A 15543-nucleotide genomic window follows, 5' to 3' on the forward strand; every position below is an offset into this window, starting at 1 on the left:
TCAATGATACCATTGCTCCAAGATGTCGACATCAAGTGCTACAGTGGCTGTTCATGTCTTATGTTGTAGGTTATCATGGGACATCTGAAGACGTCAATCGAGCGTTAGATACCTAAGTATCTACCATCGCAAGCCGTCAGGGTCTCGTTGTCGGATAAGAGACTGGGGATCAATTGGATATCTGGTAGTCATAGTGCCCGGTGCTGACCCTCGGAACACCTCGATAAACATTATCCCTTTCATAAGTGTACGAAAAGTCGGTCATAGAGTCCGTACTCTACTGCCCACAGGTCTGAAGCTAATAGACACAGCTTGGAGAAACCTCCAGGCATGTACCCTGTCACAGAAGTCCTAAATCAGCCGGGTCATTGCTCACCAACTTAATTGAGGTGGTGGATGGTGGATCTCGCCTTGTTGCCTTGTGGTGAGTGGTTGTCAGTGACGAAGCGGGGGAGGGGCGAGTAAGAGCAGAGAAAGATAAAAGAACCATTGTAATTTGCACCGGAAGCAATCATGATATTTGCCTGAGCATTGTCCAATTAGAACAGAAAGACTTGACCGGTCTCTTCCACAATTGGAGTAGAAGATACTCGGCGTAAAAACATACGAGACAGAGGCGAGAAGGACAGAAACAACAGAACTCAGACATGAAGCATGTTGAAGGTCGTGTTGTAGTCGTGATAGTAGATCCTTGGAGTTGTGTTTTTGAGCAATGGATTTCGCAGTTGCACAAATTCCAGTAATTACATCAATTGTTGAGCAAAGTCATGTCAAACAATACAATGAAAGGTCAATGAGGCTCTGCTTAATTGAAAATTTTACAAGGCATGTGGAACATATTGGAGTAGCAATAAAGAAAAAGCAAGTCAAGCCAAAAATGGTGACAGATGGAAGGAATGCCTGCTCATTCTGTCATCAGCATCAGCATCAGCATCAGAGAGATACTTGTTCTCACGCGGTAGGTACGTTGCCCATACGTACCTTCCCCCACCATCCACCACCATTCATCTTCAATTCCGCCTTAGCTCAAGGTTCTCTAAAGGCTTCCACTACGTACAGATTGCTCCTGCCAGCAAAATGGCACACCATTTCCAGGAAGCACTCTCAAACAGGGCAGGAGGCAGGGCCCCCCGTCAATTGACTTGACATCCACCATTACCTACCCTGACCCCTCGATCGGGTCCCTGGAATTCAGTACCGTCCCTTGTCAAATGTCAGTCAATCCATTAATCCTTCCCACCGTCACAGCAACGTCTGGTAATTATTTTGACAACGCATCAACTCCTTACTGTACTTTCTTTGTATAATTGTAGAGAAGGACAATGCCAAAAATTGCCCGACTTGCTGCAGCTCTACCCGACCCGCCGCCTTGCGTTCGCTTCTTAAGCCACACCCTGTAAACTACTTCTCGTGGACCAATCCTCGCCTAGTTCATTGCATGGTGTCTATCTTGACCATCGCAGGTCATCGCCTCTTCTCCTCTTGTCGACACGGCCGAGCTTTTCTGGTAAAAACGCCGAACCATGAGGGAAAATGCAACTGGATGGGGGGTGTGGGCAACTTTGCGCTTCAACATGGAAATCCAAGGCTGCTTTTCCTTCAACTTGGTCTTTTTTGGCTTTCCTTAGCGTCAGCGCGCTTGTTTGCGACTCTCTCCGCTCTATCTCGTCTCCATCCAAGGTGCTGCCTGTTCCCCTGTAACAGGGTACAAGACGCGCAGTTCCAGTGCATGCCAAAATTACACAGCGGATACAACAAGGAAATTTGCAGTTCCCGGTATCCGCAATTTCTGCTCAGTCCATCGTCGCTCAGAAGCTGAAATCTGATATGGCGGTGGAATGCCAAGAGTCTTGTGGGCAACCAATGTATTTTTTCTTTCAGCGCCCACCACCAATATTACCCGTTACTCCAAACGGTACCGGAAGCCGGCCGATTCAGATGTGTTCTATATGGTACAGATATGTATTGTGAGGGTGTGGGCATTGGTGTCTACTCAACTTACCTAGGTCCATCTAGCCTAACACTTAGCCAGTCAGCGTCAGTCCCATTATCCATTGCGCTGTCCGTTTGGCTCATTCTTACCACGATCCGTCTACCTGCTTCCAGCACGCTACAGTACTGTATGTATGTACTAATTCTCACCAAAAAGCAGCGAGCCAGCCTAGTGTACGCCGGCCAGGTCCCTCACGTCACTCGGTCACGAACCCAATCCATGCCTGGCCTCGACTTGCATCTTCCGCTGCCCAACTACCGACTTATTGTACCTCTACGCTCAGACGACCAACACGCCGGGTTTAAACGAGCCCGTCAAGCAAATATCGGTGGGAAAACGCACCGATCGTTTTTTTGCCCCCAGACAAGTTCTATACATGGCCCTTATCCCTTCTCAACACCTGGGTCCAAGGGCTAGTGCAGCCACTTGTGTCCATTGATGGACCCGGATATGCATGGCATATTAGTAGCATCTTACTTTCTTGAGCCTTTCTACTGGTATAGCATACGGTCTGGGTTGTTCCCTTTCACTTCGGGTCTTTTGTCGGTCTCCGCTCCAGCACACAGATGTATTTTCTCTTTCCGTTAACTGTCCACACATGCCATCGTCATGTACCTGCCTGATGTCTTTGACACAGAGCTATTGCCTTTTCGAGCAATATCCCAGTCTTATTCCTAAATCTGTCCGGTAGATGTCGGTTTGACCTCAAGGCGGTCTCCATTTTTCCAGTTTCTTAATTGTTACATCTTACATCTATGATTGCGGTCTTTGCTTTCGGCATATGCACATGCCCTTGCTCATCCTGGGCTGGCCTTGTTACACCCAGCCAACGGCGTAGCTTAAAACGTTTACAATTTCAACGTCACTGCATTGCTAAAGCAGAGACCCCGAAGCATGTTGAAGCCACACACTTTCCTTTTCATTTCTTACGCTTTTTATCATATTCAACCGTTTTCCTTTCTCTAACTTCACCCTCCCCGTAAAGCCCTATCTCAACCATGTTTCTTTACTCTTCTCTTTCGTTGGCCCAGTTGTCAAACAGCCATTCATCTCGGATAAGTCTCTGTACCATTTCATGACCCTTCCAAGACTCCTTTGCCGCTCCTAGCCTCCCTAGTCACCCTCCTATTAGTCCTAGCTTTGAAGGTTTGTTACCTTCACGACCTTGTCGTTGCTGTCCGTGATGGCCCACACCTCTGCATCTCGTCGTGATCGTCTCGTCTAGCCCATCGATCACCTCTCAACCATGCCATTATCCTGTAACATCCCATTACACGCCCTCATGAGCGGGGTTGCTCATCGACTGTTGACGAATGGTGTCAGGATGAGTTATCCTCAAGTTGTTCCGGTCTGGCTGTTGAGGGTCCCAGAAAAAGTATAAAAGGGCGAGAGTTGATCGAGTTGAAGGTTTATTCTTCTTCTTCCTTTCTCATCACTCTTCAATCAACTTTCAAACTGAAGTCCCAACTTGCCCGGTTCTCATACACAATCCACTTGACTTGTTGTCTTGATACACAACTCTCTACCTCAACTGTGCTTCACTTCTTCACAATCAACCTGCTCAACGTTGAGCCATCACCAGAACCAATTCTCAAAACATTCAATTGGCATAACCACATCTTCTTCTATTCTCAATCATCATCATGTCTTCTCATTACACTTCTGTGGGCTACTCCATGCCTCTTCCCGTCCCCTCCAAGGGCTCGCAGTACCCCACCTACAGTCAATATTCTGTCTCGCCTCCGGAATGTGATGACTCGGTTAGCTCCGCCTCGGGCATCCCCTCTTACAGCAATGGTGGGTACTCGGCTACCTCGTCCGGCTACACATACTCTGGCGGATACAACGACTATGAGAGCACTCGCTCTGCTAGCGGCGTGGACTTCCAGGAGTACATGCAGGACCGCTTTGCCAACTCCTTCGACCCAATCCCTCTTGACCGCAGCATGGCTATGCAAGCTCAGACGTAAGTGGATCTATCCCACCATCAATCCCACAGCAAATCCATGTTTGGCTATCGGTAGCTGCATGTGAAATACACTAGCTCGCCGCAAATGGTCTACGGGATTCCATTGATGCAGTACTGACTCCTGAACAGATCCGGAAAGATGAACGCCAAGCACCGAGAGCTCATGGAGCTGCAGAAGAAGGCGCAGGCTCGTCTTGCAAAGACACGAGAGCGCTTCCAGGAGGGTATGCGCGATGCTCATGAGGTCCGCAGCGACCTTGAATGGACACAAAAGAAAGTCAGGTGAGTCAAAACTGAATCGATGCATTTTCGGGCATTTATTGTGAATACAAGCGTAGCTTTTATTGCAACAAATTTGAAATGCATCAATTACAGATTTGTGACCTGGCAACTAACCAAATTTCATAGCTCGCTCAAGACCAAGGCTTCTCGCAAACATGGCAAGGAGTACAGCAAGGCTCGCGCCCGTTACCCATCTCCTGAGAACTAGATTCTCTAGATTTCACTTTCTTTGGAGCGGCATCTTTACTTTTACAACAAAATTTCCTTTCAGCGAGCAACTTTTATTCGCAATCAACTCACCAAAGTTTCGCACATAAAACACGTTTCCGCAGAGAATGCGGAACGCGAGACAATCGGATTTCTGATATCTCAATTGAGATCTTGTTTACTATTTAATTTTACGAGTATCCCACGACACCCACATGTTCAACGTGCATGAACGAGTAGTTCATGCAAGGGGAATGTGAGGTGACGTTAGAATCAGGGGCACTAAGCGCGGCAAATTGAGCCGCCTGGCGCGAGGTTCTTGCTACCTTTGCTAAAAGCAGCAGGGCAATTATGCGGGCGGCATTTAGCCAGGAACGCCAACCTCGCGGCCACTGGAGCCAGTGTGGGGGAAAGACGCAGAAGAAGCGAGAATGGGCGGCTGTTTCACGACTTACGGCTTATGATTGGATGAACTGAACGATTTAGGGGCGATTGTTAAAAGTACACCTCCTCCCAAGCATCTGTGGGGGTGTTAGGGAATAGCGTCAGCAGGTTGGCAGCAAAACATGATGTGTCGGCACCGATTGCTGCAAGGGCAGCAGGGTTGGCAGCATCTCTGGAGTATGGGTGACGCGGGAACAGCCGAGGATTGCAAAGTCGACCGACTTGTCGGGTTCGTTGAGGGGTGTGTATTGAGTGATATACCCAGGGAACCACTACAAAGACGATGACGGTTTGGAAAATAGTAGCGAGTTTGCATAGCAGTGTATTTGGGACGCTTGCCCTAATCAGGGGAGGCAGCAATGTGAAAACTGCTCCATTGGGTAACACTGGGAGCTGGAGAGCTGATGGAGCCGTATTGGGCAAGGCAAGGGTCTGTAAGAAGATTTTCTTTGTGGGTATCTCAACCGGAGTATGGAGTCTACCAGTTCTCATAGCAAGCAACATCTCTTTTCCCCTCTTTGACTGACGGCGTGTCTCCGTAACTGATGTGATAACCCCCCCGTAGATGTGATTGTTTTGCTTCCCACACCCCTCCAGGCTATTTCTGAGCCAGTCTAAGTGAGGTAGCACGTGTGGTCTGAGGTATGTTGGTGTAGTGAGTCGCTGTGCTGTCGCCGTAATGCTTGAGGAGGTTGGAAGACCCCTGTTTCTTTCAATATCACGTGATCTTGCACGTGATATAAACCTTGTATATCAAGACTCATCCATCTCGATGATCAAACATAAAGGTGAGGATACAGTGGTCGTGCTCTAAAACACCATGCTGGGTGTTTGAAGTGAGCTATTGATTCAGTAGATATGCTCCGTTCGTCCCCCTTATCCCTCACTGTCGTATCTTCCAATATTGATATCTCAAGCTGGTGCAACAGCTGTCGTCGTAGCATTGGCTTTTTCCAGGGGCACCCACGTTCCTCGTGTCGTCAAGCCGCGAGCCTTCTCAATCCTCTCCCAGGGATTCGCATTAGACAGACTGTCATAGTACCCAATGTACCAATCATCCCTGCGCTCATGTGGCACCGAGTGTTGCCCCTGTCGTGGTACAGACGCCGGCGCAGGCCGTTGAGGGAGACTAGCCGGGCGTGCTTGAGCTGAGGCTTTCTGTCCAGGTTTCTCTTTTTCGTCCTCGTTGTCATCATCATCAAGGGCGATCTCATCAGTGTTGGAGCCAGTGCCCAAGGCTGTGGAGTTTGCGCCAGTAGCGGAGGACTTTGAGGGCAGTGATGCGTCTGCGTTTGGATTATAGCGACGACGCTTTGAGGGCGGTGAAGCAGCGCCAAAGGATGAGAAGCCCATCTGAGCCATGAGGGCTTCGTCGACAGCTTCGACGTCGTTATCTGAGGAGTCCATCACAGAGAAGTGAGACTGGCTGTTCTCGATAGAAGTGGCGGTATATAATGAGACAGCTTACTAGCCCTAGGATGATTTGCTAAAAGCAATGTTTGAGGTGGATGAGATGAAGTTGGATGAAACTGCGATGAGATGAAAAGAATGACTGAGGCTCGAGCGTAAATAGAATCTGGGGTCGAGACTAGTGGAGTTGTGGCGGTTGGGCATCGATTGTGGCTGAAAGCTCGTAATCGCAATTAGCCAAGCAACGGCAATTGAAGGGCAGCAAGGATTGCAAAAAATGGCATGGGTTTTATGCTCAGTAGCATAATTGACGATTCTCGGTGTCCGATGAAGTGATCGAAGTATTCATTGTTTCGTCAGAATATGCTTCAATACTTCAATATTCCGAAACTCCTATGCTTTAACTCTTACTGATATTTAATGCATCCATCAAATCAATGACATCAGACCAATATCAAGGGTATCGGTCAAAACACAAAATGGCCCGGATAGTTTATGCAGTACAAGGAGCCTTCGGAGCATTAGACGAAATTCAGCGAATGATATTAACCTTTCCCTAGTGTTTGCGTGACGGATCTGCGGCTTCTGAAGCCTGGCGTGTTTCATTCTTCGGGCGGGATAAAATTAAGTAGTACCAGTACCAGACAGGGCCCTTTATTGTCAAGGGCTTGAATTTTCATGTGAAGTTTCCTTGCTTTTTTCTTTCTTCTTTCTCTTCTACTTCATCACTTTCTTGATCTAAACATTTTACATCACACTTAACAAGTCTTGTTATTACGGACTTGAGATATAAACCCTTGAGGGATACCCATTGAAGCCCAACTAAAGCCATCGACATCATCACCATGGCGGAACAACAACCCATCAAACTCAACACTCCGACTAAATACTGCCCATCCACCAAGAAATCTCCTCCCGTAGATCCCCCCACTCTGGACTGGATCACGACAACATGGACCGTTACGCACTCTACACTTTCTATGTGGCGCGACGCCCGTAACGTGCGCATCACATACAAGATGATTCCGGGAACTGCAGACGGCCGTCCCCGCATGGATGACCTAGTCGAGTACGAGCCCTTAAACAAGGACGGTACTCGCAAGACCGTCGAGGGCGTCGACACGCAAGCGTCCGCCATCGGCTGGGACTGGCGCGGCAAGGGATGGTTGACCCTTGTTCACTCGCACTGGGAGATACTCGGTTGGGGCGAGGTCGTCACTCCCGAGGGCGTCAAGGAGCGGTGGGCGGTTACATGGTTTGCTCCTACGGTGTTTAGCAAGGAGGGGTTGGATGTTTACTGTGATCGAAGAGAGGGTTTGAGTGAGGAGACGTATGCGAGAATTCTGGAGGCTCTGAAGGGGCTGAAGGGATCAGAGGCAAAGAAGGTTGCTGACTTGGTCGAGGCTAATATGCAGCCTGTTGAGATTAGACTACCATGGATTGAGAACTAATATTGCTGTATGTTGTTTTTGGATATCAGAGTGGAGGATTAATAGGTTGGGTAGGAGGTTTGATAGTTTGAATGCGATATACCCTGTGATTTGAGAAAAGAAGGCTCCTAGAGAACCACCGTGAAAGTTGTTTACAGGGCCAGTCATCTACTTGTCTTGAATGTGCTGGTAAGCTCTTGCATGTTTGTGCCGTCATAATATCCATATCTATTTTAATGATTACTAAAGAGAAGCTTGTTTAAAGCTGCTTCATGAAGCATGAAATAAAAGGTAGCCAAAAGGGCATCATGTTGGTCGCTATCATAGTTCATGTCGACTCTGTCGTTCTTTATCCCCTCTTTCTCCAGATCGCAGATCTTGTTTCTCGCGATATTTGTCATCCCTCCTGATCCTCTCTCTTCGTGGTTCGTCCTCGTCATGGCGCCTTCTCCCATGCCGGGACCTTTCTCTTTCATGACGTTCACGTCTTCCACTCGATGAATCACGTTGTCGGTCACGATCATGCCTTCGCTCTTTGGACCGTTGTCTTCGCTCATGGCGATCCGATGATCTCTCCCGGTCACGACTACGGTCCCTACTTCTATGTCGATCTCTACTTCTGTCCCTACCTTCATGTCGTCGCCGTTTCTTTTCGCGATGTCGCTCTTCGCGACGCATGTTCTTCAACTCCTGTTCTCTTTCCTCTTGGAAGCGCTTCCTGTCCTGTTTAAGCTCACGAACCTTGGAAGCTCCCTGCTTCATCATGGCAAGAGGATCGTTGGATGATATGCGTTTAGCATCCCGGTCTTTACGGTTCGGGTCTTGATTGCCCCATACGTCCTTTGACGAAGCATCAGGCGCCGCAGCATCAGCTTGCGAATACCATGGTCGCAGAACACCATCTTTCCCTGCGGCGCTCGAGAAGCGCATCATATATTGGTCTTCATAGCTCTGCTTCTTTTTCTTCGCCTCTTTCTCGGCCTCGTCATTCTTCTCTGCATGTGCCCTTGACTTCTCATCGCCGAGCAAATCAATGTGTCCATTGTGGTCCACTATAGGCGCAGAACTTGTACTCTTGCGCTCAGGTTCGACGTTCACCAGGGCTGAGTTGTCATTCTCTCTGGCTATTCGCAATTCGAAGTCGGTGTCATCCTCGCCTGGTCGCTTTCGCTTTCGTCGCGTGCCTTTATGCGAAGCATCGCGATCACCAATGGTTGTCTCGTTTGGTTTGGGCGATTCGGGTTCTTCAATAGGAGGAGGCTCTTCGCCGCGTAGAATGGCTAATCGACGTTGCGCATCAATTTCCTGCATGCGCTGTTCTTCCCCTTCTTCGATGGCCTTCGCGGCAGCCTCATCGCGACGAACGCGGGCGATGTTGTCGGCATTGTAGACGTTCCACGACTTCTTGCCTAGAAGATGTCTATCATAAGTTAGATGTATGCGCCACAGCTGTTGATATGTTGAACTTACAGTGGCATCTTAAATGTTGGTAGGAATGAGTTAAGTAAGACATTGACCCTGCGCAAAAGCTCTCCGTTGCCGGAATGCGGGGCCGAAAGATGACATAGGCGCTACTAAGCCCCTGGAAAATGGATTGCATGTTGCCCCTCCAGTCGTCAGCTTCTCACTCAAGTTCTCCATGTCTACCGAATCATGGTGTAAGTTTATAGATTGGTAAAGTAATGACTAGAAACTTCCATGCGCGTGATAACAATTTTGTCGCATCCCATACGGGACTCAGAAACCATATAGATCAATTTGTTCTTTAAGAACCACTATAGCTCTTTCAACCGTAGAAGACACTGTTGTTGAGTTGTCCTGAGAGTCTACCGAATTAGGTATATTATGGATCTTGAGCTGACATACGCTTCTCTTATTGGCCTAGAGCTTCCTGGCTGATTCAACACTGCTACACCTACAGTGTCAGCATAGACTTGTACCTGGCGCAGTTCCAAGCCATAACTTTGACAAAGACACTTGTACTTACCCATCCAGTATATAAGGCAACCAATCCAAGTTCACCCGCTGAATCTGAACTTTGCAACATCATATACACATCACCAAAATGTCTAGAACACCTTTCGGCGGATTCATGGGTGGCTCTCGAGGCCAACAGCCTCCTCCACCTCAGCAACAGCAAGGCTACGGTGGCCCTCGATACAACGACCCTCGACAGCAGCAGCAGCCTCCTCAGAACTACCAAAGTCATCAAGGCGGCGGTGGTGGTAGTGGCTATGCGGAGAAGCCCTCGCGATCTGGCGGGCGCCAGGTTAACCTTCGAGTCGAGAAGGTCACAGACAAGTCCCTTCAGTCAAGATTGATCTACGGCAACCTGTATGTATTCGTCTTCCTGTATCATTGAACCCTGACTGACGTCTTACCAGGTGCGCTGTTTCTCCCGATGACTTCCCTCCTAACCGCGATGGATCCGATCTTTATATTCTGCTCCAAGCAGGCCAGCCCATGGGCGAATACGTTGTCACCGCAAAGCCCGTAGATGGGTTTCCCTCGGGCTGTATCAGCTTGTCAGACCCCCAGCGATCATGGGCCGGTATCACTATGCGAGACGTGTTTAGAGGAGAAATATATGACCCTTTTGCGGCCGGAGGAAAGGCGTACTTGGGCTCAGTCGACCTAGAAATCGGCTTCGCTTCCCCCAACAAGAAGACAGACGTTCCTTATGACGAGGACGAGCTATCTAAGATGTTTATCGACACATATCAAAATCAGGTGCTTTCTCCTGGACAGCGCATCCTTATGGACGTCCGAAATGTTCCTCTTCTTGTCGTCGTCAAGACGGTCTCTTTGACAGATTTGGCCATGACTTCAGACAACTCCAAAAAGGCCCAGCGAGAACCCCATGCTAGGGGTATCCTGACGACTCAGAGTCAAGTCATCTTCCATCGTGATGCAAAGGGTGATTTCAACCTCAAGCCCTCGATGCACAAGCCCAACTCCAACGCCATTCTCGCTCCGGACTTCAAGTTCGAGGATATGGGCATTGGTGGTCTGGACGATGAGTTCGCTACCATTTTCCGTCGTGCATTTGCATCTCGTATTTTCCCTCCTGGCTTGATCGCCAAGATGGGTATTACTCACGTCAAGGGATTGCTGTTGTACGGTCCTCCAGGTACCGGAAAGACCTTGATTGCCCGACAGATTGGTAAAATGTTGAACGCCAACCCACCCAAGGTCATCAACGGTCCCGAGGTTCTCAACAAATACGTTGGTCAGTCTGAAGAGAATATCCGAAAGCTGTTCGCCGATGCAGAGAAGGAATACAAGGAGAAGGGAGACGAGAGTAGTCTGCACATTATTATCTTTGACGAGCTTGACGCTGTCTGTAAACAACGAGGCTCCGGATCTGGTGGAGGTACTGGTGTTGGTGACAGCGTGGTGAACCAGCTTCTCGCCAAGTTGGATGGTGTGGACCAGCTTAACAACATTCTTTTGATCGGAATGACCAACCGAAAGGACATGATCGATGATGCTTTGCTGCGACCCGGTCGTCTTGAGGTGCACCTCGAGATCTCACTTCCTGATGAGGCAGGTCGACTCGATATTCTCAAGATTCACACTGCCAAGATGGCCGCGAACGGACTGTTGGACTCTAGCATTGATTTGGATGAATTGGCTGGCTTGACCAAGAACTTTTCAGGTGCCGAGATCAGTGGTCTGGTCAAGGCAGCTGCATCCTGCGCATTTTCTCGACACACTGAAGTCGGTCAGCTTGCTGCTGTGAAGCAGGATGTTGCCAGCATGAACGTGAAGCGTGAGGATTTCATGGTAGCTCTCACCGAGGTGCGACCTGCTTATGGTGTCTCGGAGGCTGAGTTGATGGAGGCTATCCGCTTGGGTATCTATCATTATGCACCTCATATCGACATGAACATTCAACAAATGATGCGTGTCGTGGGCATGGTCAAGGAGGACCCGAACAAATTCAGCACATCAGTTCTTTTTCATGGCCCTCAGGGATCTGGCAAGACAGCCCTGGCTGCACACATCGCTATGCAATCAGGTTTCCCCTTTGTCAAGATGATCACACCATCAGACCTGGTCGGATACCGTGATGACTTTGCCAAGAAGGACTATATCCACAAGGCCTTTACAGATGCCTACAAGTCGCCTGCCAGTATTCTAATTCTGGACGACTTTGAACGTCTCATCGGATGGAACCCTATCGGACCTCGCTTCTCCAACACCATGCTGGAAGCATTGACGACTCTGATTGTCTCCCGGCCTCCCAAGGACCACCGTCTTCTGGTTTTCGTCACCACTTCCAAGGCTTCGGTACTAAAGATGCTCGAGATCGATGGCGATTTCGCAAAGAAGGTCGCCGTTCCTGGCGTGTCCAACCTGCGTGAGCTGGCGGCAGTCCTACAGGAGTCACCCGAATTCGAACATGATGTTAATGCCGCAGTCAACGAAATCGGTCGACAAACAGGATCGGACAGCGTTGGAGTGGGTATCAAGACAATTCTGGATTGTATCTTTGAATCCAAGAGAGACCCTAATGGACAGGTCGTTGAGGCCTTTGTAGAGTTGGTTGTTGGCAAGATTCAGGAATTGAGGATGTAGATTGGTCCTTATGATCATGAAATAGAGTCTTACATTGCCCACATAGATCTTTACTGTAGATGTTTTTTGTGCTCGCATGCTGTTATATGTCTTTATGTTGTCTCAGGATTTACTGCGTTGGGAGTCATCGTGATAATACTTGAAGAGATAGTCATGAACACAACGAGATCTTTCAAACAAGTTAAATATTGCGGCAGCTACGTTCATTACAGTTACTGATTGCCCCGGATCAAGAATTTCACAATACCAGTCACAATGCTCAGATATCTTCGTAGATATATCACAAAAGCGTTCACAGCATGTCAATATAGGGTAAGCTCGTCGAAACGAATTCATTCATCAATGCCGTGGATTAGCTGGGACTGGTTGATTGAGACCGTATCAGTATCGGTGGAACTACAAGGGTTTCTCATCCAACATGCTCAACGTTACTCTCATTGTAACATTACCATTGGGCATCGTGATCGTCTTGATCGTCTTCTGATCGTCTTCTGATCGTCTTGGATTATGTACGGCAGCGTGTAACCGTGGAGAACATGGATATCATGAGCTAGGCTGATTACATGTCCATCGCTTCAAGCGTTTAAAAAACGCGTTTTTAGCGAGGTTCCTAGGATAACCATGAAAGAGAACACGCGAGAATGGATCCGTCCATGTTTAGATTTTGTGCGGGCAACACAAACTACCAGATCAAAAACAGAGTGGCTGGAAGCACAGGCTTGCTGTTGGAGTGGTTCATGGGCGCGGGCCTTTTTTTTGCCTGTCACGAACGACTTTCCAGATCTGATCTTGTTTGGCTTGACTTGACTCGACCGGGGCAGCGGCAACGAGCAGTAGGGCAAGAATCTTTGTCGAACCGATAGGCGGTCAACAGAAGAAGTTGAGAAAGAATCCATTATAACGAGTCAGTTATACCTTTGCCGCCCAACCATTTCCCCTTCAGCGGGGATCCCGGCCAACGTCACGCCATAAATTCTCCATTTAAAGGCGTTTTTAGTGAGTCAAGGGAAAGGTCATTGGGTTCTTTGTGGTGATGGTGAGGATCTGAATGGTTGGAGTTTGTGTTGATCCGGCGCATCAACTGTTGGATTCGGTGCCGAAAACCACACCGCAGCCTCTGTACAGTCTGGTAATATGATTTTTATTTTATTTTAGGATTGGCTCATCAGCGATTGATACACTTATGCAAGGCCATCCCTTGAGCCAGGCCTTGTCTCGTTCGAGTATGTAGTTCATAATACTAGCCATAGCATGAATAGAGGCTACTGAGAGCTGTGAGGCTTGAGCATTGCAAGCCAAGCAAGTAAGATGAGGCTTACTGTGGGATGACCAGAACAGGGCTGCAGGATTGTTAACATGAACTTTGGACAAGCACATGCAATTGTGATACAAGATTTCTCGTATCTGTGTCCCGTCTGCCCGTCTATCTAGGGTTGACCATAACCATGGATTTTTCTGGCTCTTATCCTGGACCCAGACGAGGAGTAGGTTCCTAGACTGCCGAGACAGGAAAAGACCACGGATGGTTCCCCGGCACCCGACTAACTGGTGTCGAATCACGTCTTAAAGTTTGACCCAGTCCTTGAGTCTAAAAGGTTCTGATACTACGTAGTTCTTGGCGGGTGTTATGGATCCTTTTGGTTTTGCTACTGTAGGTCAGCACGTGGAGGGTGGTTGACATCTCCAGGCCGCGGGTGACATTCGAAAGATGAATGAGATATACAGAGAAAAGAGAAGATGTTGGGAAAATTGTGGTAGTGAGAGAGTGAGGATACCTTTTGCCAAGAGGGAAAAACGTGATGGACCATGCATGGTGCATTAGTTGCGCTGCATTGTCGGTCATGGGATTCTCTTTCTGGAACGATTAAGGACAGGACAGGACCTTAAACCCCCGCTTCCGAAGCAATCGCTTACTACACAGTATATAGGTACTTGAAGTGTGCTGTGAGGGGATTTTGAGCACGTACAAGCTTTTTTCTTTATCAGAACTCATTGATACCCAAGATGACATACTGTAGTCAGTTAGACAAAAGATCGACAGAACTGGGCATGAATTCCAGACTCGCTCTCTCCAATGTCCTGTCCTGGGCTTGACCTAGAGTGTGTGCCTCTCTCTCTTCTAAAGTCTGTTGGATGCAACATCGAAGCATGGCGGAGGAGCAAAGTAGAGAGTACTTGCCTTTAGTCCAATGGTTGGTTGGTACAGGGATGTGTTTGTATGCAAGAACGGGCCGAACTGGGAACCGTTGGAGGTCCAGCTGCAGGTACTCAGTACATATCTCACCTCTAACGCACCAATTGACCTCAGTTGTAGGTGCTAATACCAAGGCCATCCCTGTAATGTGCTTTGAACTTTTGTATATGAATTACCTCATTTTATTCATTATGTGCGTGTGTATGAATTTTGCAAGGAAGAGGAAACATGAGAATTGATGATTGTCAGTACTCGATCACTCTTCATGACTCCCGTCCTCTTCTTAGTATGGGAGGCAAACAGTTCGTGTCAAGCCGAGCTGTAAATGCATTGCCAATCAGATTGCCGAACAGGACTTTGAGAGCTGGGAGAGAGCTGGAACTAGCCCGCCATTGACCCTTCTGCTGGGTCAACTTGGGGCACACGATACAGCGTCCAAGGTACAGGAACTGCAACACCGTATCCTCAATTAGTGCACAGACAAGTATAGCTACATAATCGACCTGAATCGATAAGTGCTATTCTTAAGTGCTAGGTTGACAAATGACCCACCCACCCTCTTCTTCTCCCACGATCCCATGCCAACCCAACCGCAAACAAGCCCCAAGTCCAGAGCCAGAACCAAAGCCAGAGACAAAACCCGGTCCCGCGAGCAAGCGGCTTTCTTGGTCTGGCCTCGAGAGGTCGAGAGAGGTTCGGCTCGAAAAAAAAAAGAGTCTACCCCAATTGCTTCTGAAAGTGTCCTTCTTTCTTGACCTTTCACTCTCTTTGCTTTTTCTGTGTGAGACAGATCGAATGGGCTTGGCCAGGGTCCTATTGTCGTATCGCGTGCCGTTATTCTGCTGAGAAACCTACACGTCTGTTTTTTTCTTCGCATACAGCGTGACTCTTTTTTATTTTTATTTTTATGACCCCTCTGTCCCTGTCTCAGTGTTTGTCTTTGTCCCGCTGCCGACGATCACTCAGCAGTTGAACGAACATATCTCCGACACAACCAACTCCAATGTCAACAACAACAAAAACAATACTCTGC

At 48.4% G+C, this 15543-nt stretch overlaps 5 protein-coding genes across 5 annotated transcripts; 3 read left to right on the forward strand and 2 right to left on the reverse strand.

The window, feature by feature from the left end:
• The first annotated feature begins 3306 nt into the window (after positions 1 to 3306).
• EDB82DRAFT_350400 (uncharacterized protein) lies at positions 3307 to 4699 on the forward strand. The gene is made up of 3 exons (XM_025725299.2): positions 3307 to 3959; positions 4092 to 4244; positions 4371 to 4699. Exons 1-3 carry the CDS (start codon positions 3637 to 3639, stop codon positions 4450 to 4452), a joined length of 558 nt encoding a protein of 185 aa, XP_025593912.1. The 5' UTR covers positions 3307 to 3636; the 3' UTR covers positions 4453 to 4699.
• Positions 4700 to 5603: 904 nt separating this feature from the next.
• Positions 5604 to 6518, reverse strand: EDB82DRAFT_350372 (uncharacterized protein). Its single transcript, XM_025725301.2, has one exon. It carries the CDS (start codon positions 6300 to 6302, stop codon positions 5808 to 5810), a length of 495 nt encoding a protein of 164 aa, XP_025593913.1. The 5' UTR covers positions 6303 to 6518; the 3' UTR covers positions 5604 to 5807.
• Positions 6519 to 6961: 443 nt separating this feature from the next.
• Positions 6962 to 7920, forward strand: EDB82DRAFT_350374 (uncharacterized protein). The gene has a single exon (XM_025725302.2). The coding sequence runs from the start codon at positions 7151 to 7153 to the stop codon at positions 7754 to 7756; it is 606 nt and encodes a 201-aa protein (XP_025593914.2). The 5' UTR covers positions 6962 to 7150; the 3' UTR covers positions 7757 to 7920.
• Positions 7921 to 7968: 48 nt separating this feature from the next.
• Positions 7969 to 9227, reverse strand: EDB82DRAFT_541956 (uncharacterized protein; the record flags this gene model as incomplete). The annotated part of the gene is made up of 3 exons (XM_065609341.1): positions 9206 to 9227; positions 8365 to 9155; positions 7969 to 8330 (listed from the first exon to the last, which is right to left on the reverse strand). The coding sequence occupies exons 1-3, from the start codon at positions 9211 to 9213 to the stop codon at positions 7969 to 7971; spliced, it is 1161 nt and encodes a 386-aa protein (XP_065463539.1). The 5' UTR covers positions 9214 to 9227.
• Positions 9228 to 9471: 244 nt separating this feature from the next.
• Positions 9472 to 12480, forward strand: EDB82DRAFT_541957 (P-loop containing nucleoside triphosphate hydrolase protein). The gene is made up of 2 exons (XM_025725304.2): positions 9472 to 10069; positions 10120 to 12480. The coding sequence occupies exons 1-2, from the start codon at positions 9801 to 9803 to the stop codon at positions 12314 to 12316; spliced, it is 2466 nt and encodes an 821-aa protein (XP_025593916.1). The 5' UTR covers positions 9472 to 9800; the 3' UTR covers positions 12317 to 12480.
• Positions 12481 to 15543: the final 3063 nt, after the last annotated feature.

This window comes from Fusarium venenatum (assembly GCF_020744135.1).
Source record: "Fusarium venenatum strain MPI-CAGE-CH-0201 chromosome Unknown EDB82scaffold_4, whole genome shotgun sequence".
Classification (NCBI taxonomy): Eukaryota; Fungi; Ascomycota; class Sordariomycetes; order Hypocreales; family Nectriaceae; genus Fusarium; species Fusarium venenatum.